Raw genomic sequence first — 6621 nt, forward strand, 5'->3', positions numbered from 1 at the left:
ACGAAAAAAACAAAAAAAAAACACAAGATAATCAATGCAGCGCGTCCGTGATTATTTTAGTTCAGAAAAGTAAACTGGAAGAATTAGTTGAACTGGTACAATGATTGAACTGGTGGAAGAGAATTGGCTTAGTTTTTGACGTGTTGAAAAAGTAATGACAGTACCAAAATTCTGAATTATTGGGCGTGCTTTGTGGTCGATATGATTCAAAGGATAATAGCATGTAAGGTAACCATATCCTTTAATTCAACTAAGCTACCCAGACGCGGCACGCGGGCTGCAACTAACAATTGTCTTAACCTACAAGTTGCTAGAAAGAAATGTTAGCAGAGGCTATTAGAACTTAGCGGTGCATTTATCTGGAAGTCAATACACAACGATGCTAAGGAGCACATAATTTCTCCCCGTAAATGAAAAAAAAAATGCTGTTGCATAATGAACACTCACATTCAAGGTGACTTCAAATGCTGATTTGTTAACATTGCGCATTTGTTGTATACCTCTTGTGTTGACATGCCGCTGCATGCTGCATACTTAAAAATACGTTTCAGTATTCGACCCTACGCCAGCCATTACTCCTTTGAGTTCAAACAAGTTGGGTTTAATTTGTATAAAGTATAACTGTATGTCAAAAAACATTTAATGAAAACAGGAGCGCTTGCCGGAGAAGGAGGTCACTGGAGGCAAGAGACTTGCAAGAGTGACCATCTGTAGTTGCGCCTGGACGGCCGGCATTCAGAAAACCTTCGTTTACGGTCTTTCTAGCGATTTCTAAGCTTCATAAGAAAACTTTGCGCTAGAATTGTCCTTAAGGTAATATGTCAGCCATTGCTGACGCTGGACTTATAGTTAGCGTAGGCGTGCTAGCCAATGGCAAGGAACACTTACGAACGAAAAAGCTTTCTGCACGCGGCTCACAGTGTGTTGAATATGAGTACCGTTCTCATTATATTTGAAGTAGCTGTCAATCTGATAGCTCCGCCTCATGTCTGTGCTCGCTGCAATATTTGCTGTGATTTACTGGAGAGGTGTTGCAATATACCCGCAAATAAGGCATGCGAAATAAAATAGCGATCTTATCAGCATCACTGCACCGAAGGACGTTACAAAAATGTCCCAGTGGACTAATTAGTGAGCCAGAACAGTAATTAGGTTCTTAATTAGCTTCATCCAGGTGGTTGATGTACCGTTTTAAAATCTACAGGTCCATTCGCATGTATTTCAGTGCTGTTTTTGTGTTAATGAACGTCACTGTTCCACAGTTGCTTCCAAATTGCCAATGTTGGCAGAAGGGAGGCATTTCTCGGCGAGTGCTAGTGATTCATTCTTTTGTACCCGCCGAGAGAAAGCAAGACTAACTTAGGAGAATTACTACTTCAGATGTCAACGTGTTTGACACAAAGCTTACCGTTTGGCGTCTTCTATAGTAATTCGTAATCGGGTGCACGTCGCGTGGGAAGCAGTTAACGGACGGTGTGAGATTTAGCTGCACGCTCCGGCTGCCGCCTTTCGTTGTAACATATAACTTACTCATGATATGTGTGTACTTTGTGTTACGTTTTGCAACAGACGTGCCGAAAGGACCAGACAAGTTCCGGGTGAACGACGTTTATTGACCCATGCTTGTGGGTTCGTGGCTACGGCAAGAAAGAGCGCCGATAGCAAGCGGCACTCCGCTTTTAACACCTAGCGGCGCATTCGCACTTCGCAGAGTGCTCTTATGAATGGAGCGCCAGCCGACACAACACTTTGCATCTTGATTTGACCAGCCACGGTTCTGATCGCCATCAGCACCCATCCGAGAGAGACAGGCGATATTCACATCGAAGTTCCCACGTAGGGAGGCTTTACTAGTCTGTATACCGTGCGTTGCAGCGCAATAGCAATTTTATCATTAATGTACCCAGTAATCTTTGGCAGAAATATTTTTTCTGAGACATAAGGTTTCATTCTACGTAAGTTACAAGTTCTTTCTGATATAGATCGCCTAGAAGACACCTGGATACGTTACGGCCAGGCAGTGAGCCTGATGCATCTCTATGAGCGTGCGGGGGCAAAAACGTTTCTCCAGTGCAAAACAACATAGTTTGAACGAAACATTGGGCATTTAAGTGAACGATACATTTATGCGCATAGACAATAAAAATGGTATGCGGCTGTGGTACTATGGCAAATCTTTTGCCTTCAATGTTGACAAACACACACACACACAGCCCCGCCACGGTGGTCTAGTGGTTATGGCGCTCGACTGCTTACCGGAAGGTCGCGGGATCGAATCCCGGCCGCGGCGGCTGCATTTTCGATGGAGGCGAAAATGTTTGAGGCCCGTGTACTTAGATTTAGGTGCACGTTAAAGAACCCCAGGTGGTCGAAATTTCCGGAGCCCTCCACTACGGCGTCTCTCATAATCATGTCGTGGTTTTGGGACGTTAAACCCCATATATTATTACACACACACAAGCACACACACACAACGCAACACACATAAACACACACACACAAACACACATGGATCCTACGAAGCCGTTCAGGCGCGAAAACAGTTTGTTCGCGAAAATGAGGCGCCGCCCATTCGTTATAGCGTAACGTGAAGCGTCGGTCTAATTCAGATGGTTTTTACGAGCGTGAATCCACTGATCATGTTACTCCAGAATTTCGCGAACATGTGTTCGGAATCGCCATGTCTTCGCCTCAAAAGAGTCACAAATGGTTTTGCTAAACGTATGTATGCGTCGCTGACACTGGACGTCGCATAAATACAGATGTGCTGCATTGTGGATGAGTCTGGTATGCTTGCTATGTCTGGCTAATAAAACGTTGTTATTCTGTACTGTTGCAGATAGCACCAGCCACGTGGAGATGTAGCACCCTGCCGGCCAGGGTGACGGAGCCACCATTCTCGAAGTCACCGGTCAAGCGAGAGGAAGGTCCTCGTTGTAAATATGTAAAAACTAATTTTATCCTACTAGGACGTCCCAAAAATAAATTACACAAGTTACTCGAGTCGTCGGGGTGCTTCACTTTTGCTGCACCTGCGCTTGCTCCGCGGTGCACACGGCCTGCCATGACAGCACTATGACATGTGCTAAGGGCGAGCGACAACGACGGAAAAAAAAAAGCATTAATCGGCTGCAACGCCGGATGGTATCTATGCTTGGATAATTGCGCTTGAGCTCAAGCTTAGCTGGAGCGCCGTGCAGGAAACCAGGCAAGCGTTGTATGACCTGTAGAAAGCCCCGGATGCACGCGGGAGCCTGCGGTAGAAACCACCTATAGGACGGCTCACTGTGCGTGGCTTTCATTTTGCCTCTTCGGGGCTCATTGTGTGTGTGTGGCAGCGCAATGAGCCCCGATGGCGATGTGGCCGTGTCCTCATAGGGAGGGCGGGTTTTCTTTCATTTCTTCAGTCAATGTCTGGCTTCTTTGTTTTTTATTCCCAACATAGGTGCATATTGTTTATTATTCACGAGGTTGTTGTTATACACATAAGAGCGTGTCGTAGGGCTTTTACTCTAATTGACTAGATTATAACAAACCGTGGAAAATCGCCATGTCAAATGACTACAATGTTTTGCAGTTAAACCTAAGATGCGCGTTCTTTTGTCTTTCATAGGCGTTACGTGACTGAATTTCGGTGGTCATTATTTCAAATGCCGGAATGTGCGATATATATATATATATATATATATATATATATATATATATATATATATATATATATATATATATTATATATATTATTATAGATATATATATATATATATATCTATATATATGCTGTGTGTGGTGTGGTGTGTGTGGGTGTGTGTGGTTGTGTGTGTGTTGTGTGTGTGTGTGTGTGTGTGTGTGTGTGTGTGTGTGAAGATAGAGAATAGGGTTGAAAGCTGGGCTATCTCGTAATTGATAATCATACCGTATGGTGAGGTAGCGCACTTTCGACAAGGACAAAGCGGACAAGAGAGACGCGACAATAAACGCATGCAACCTCAATCTACATTGCCTCTGTTATTTATCTACAATATGTGCTAACTTTTACACAGTAACAATGTGAATCATGAGTGCGTGTAGCGAAGGAAAAGTCCAGTGGGCGTAACCAAGGGGGGGGGGGGGTTTCAACCCCCCCCCCCCGAAATTTTTCAGTTTTGCTTGCGTTATATAGGCACGCCACAAGTACAAGCGCACGCAACGAACATACACAAGTATGGTTGACCCCCCCCCCCCCCCCGAAAAAAATTTCTGGCTACGACCCTGGAACAGTCAAAGAGTCACATAAATGTCGCAACACACAGCGGAAAAATGACTCGCTTGGTACGCAGCAACGTGCCCCACGAAAGCGCGCAGGTTGCTGAAGAAAGGCAGCGTCACCTCTGCGGCGTGTGCGCGTGTGTTTGTGCGTTTGTGTGTGTGTGTTTTGGTAGGTGGGTGGAGGGGGGTTGTTATACGAAGCTGGGATAACACTTAAGCGCCAGCAGAAATGGACGAAAGGGGAGACGTAGACACCACCATGCGACTAACTGTTTGCGCATCGTGGTGTCTGTCACCTTTTTGTCATTGTTTGCTGGATCTGTATAGAGCTATCCATCAACCAAAAAGTGCAGAGAACACCTGAAGCGATCAAGTGCAATTTCCATTGTTTCTGATGTCCAAAGAATAAAACACGTGGCTGATGAACAGTTTGGCACACCCATGTTAAGCTAGCCCGATCTTAGCACAACGATAAGCAATGTTAATTCCGAAGAAGAATGTAGTCGCCGACATCTTTTACAAACGTGGTAATCTTTCTAGTAGCATATGAGATGTTTTCGTATGGGTCACATATCAATATAACATTTTGCACATGCAATCATTGCAGCGGGAACTGCTGCTCCAGTTTTTACGTTCCAGCGCCTAGTACTCCTGTACGCGCATTCCATTTATTCAAAGTATCAGAGGTTACCAGAAAAAAAATGAACATCACAAAATATTGCCTCGTGTTGTTTTTTTCCTCCTTCTTCATTTATCACTTTTATTTGCCGTTGTAGTAGTTAGTTCAACCCCTTTCCGATTAATACGGAAGAACGCTAACAATAATACTTGCTTCAAAAGAAAAAAAAAAACGTGGTCTCCCAAAGAACAAATGATACTTAACTAAAGTTTTTTTGTGAAACATAAGTACGGTTTCCCGTCACAAAGGCTACACGTGGACTGTGACGGAGGCCGCATTTCTTGAGTTCCAAAGCAATATGGATAATCTATTTTTGTCGAATACATATAGAATCTCAGCGAGTAGGCCTTCCTGCATTTCGAGCCATCGGATTGTGTCGGTTGTGATAGGTTACCGAACGGCACGGGACCACGTGCTAAGAACAACGTTCCTGCGGATGAACTACCGCAGGAATGCTTGCCGCTTTTGGCCGCTCGAGGTAAGGTAGAGAGTTATTAACACGGGTAGTTAATTGCTATCGGTAAAAACTTTGGACAGATGCAATGAAGAGGGGAGCTTAAGAGAATCAGTAAGTGAAGCTGAAGCAGTAAGAATAGACAGCGCAACCGGTGGCTTTCCCGCACAGCTTCGATATTGCAACGTGGTCACCCCGCTGAATAGTTGAAATGCCGAATGAATGTGCAGAACGGTTTCTTCCTTTGTGCCGCCTAATGTATCAAGCTAGCGTTAAAATTAACTCGATGATCGCAGGAAGGACGCAATGCGTACGCCGCTCTGGTGGGCTGCGCCGCAATGAACGTAGGACTTCTCCGTACAGAAAAGCCAACTTTACAAATTTGCAGCAGGTTTGTTGCATGACCCTGATGTGTATGATTAAATTGTCGAAGTGGAGTGCTTGACAAATAAATAAATAAATAAATAAATAAATTAATAAATAAATAAATAAATAAATAGGTAAACAAATAAATAAATAAAATTTTTGAATGCGTAAAACGCATGGCGACTTTAAGACTTCGACGTTGCTATGCGCGACGAATGAAAAGAAAGAAAGAAAGAAAGAAAGAAAGAAAGAAAGAAAGAAAGAAAGAAAGAGAAAGAAAGAAAGAAAGAAAGAAAGAAAGAAAGAAAGAAAGAAAGAAAGAAAGACACGGAATTCGAACGTACTGATAGAAGCAGGTTACAATCAAAAGGAAATTCGTGGAGAACAGCACTTAGGGGAAGTATCGCATATTATAATTGATGCGAAGCATCCCTGTGCTTGGAGACCACTTAATTAATTAAAATGTAACTTAAAGATGAAAATAATAAAACACGAAGCCAATTACAATCCTTCTTTCGGCACCATGACGTCAGAACACCTGTTACTCTATGCTACGAGGGAGCCCAATCCCGGGCTTTCTAATCTTTCAGCAATTTTCAAAACTTATTTTTGTTTTTACATCACGTTCTTTCTTTATCTTTATTGACGCGATGCCTGCGGGAGAGTAATTAATTGCATAGATATCAAACCTGCGGAAAGAGGCTAGCTTATGCTAGTTCATGTTAGGTTACGTGTGCCTGCACACCAGGGCGACCGTATTCACAAAACACGCCTTACGCTACAATTCTACGAAAGAAAAGGAAAATTTCGGCCAATCGTGATGCTTGAGATATCATTAGCAGAAAATTCTCAAATCATGATGCTGACATATCATTAA

General features: G+C 43.4%; 1 protein-coding gene across 1 annotated transcript in view; it reads left to right on the forward strand.

Annotated features, from left to right (window-relative positions):
• Positions 1-3079, forward strand: part of LOC119378809 (homeobox protein MSX-2-like) — a 75277-nt gene extending 72198 nt beyond the window's left edge. The window contains exon 4 of the mRNA XM_037647837.2: positions 2840-3079. Within this exon, the coding sequence (XP_037503765.2) occupies positions 2840-3079 (240 nt within the window). The remainder of the gene's footprint in view (positions 1-2839) is intronic.
• Positions 3080-6621: the final 3542 nt, after the last annotated feature.

This window comes from Rhipicephalus sanguineus, chromosome 1, assembly GCF_013339695.2.
Source record: "Rhipicephalus sanguineus isolate Rsan-2018 chromosome 1, BIME_Rsan_1.4, whole genome shotgun sequence".
Classification (NCBI taxonomy): Eukaryota; Metazoa; Arthropoda; class Arachnida; order Ixodida; family Ixodidae; genus Rhipicephalus; species Rhipicephalus sanguineus.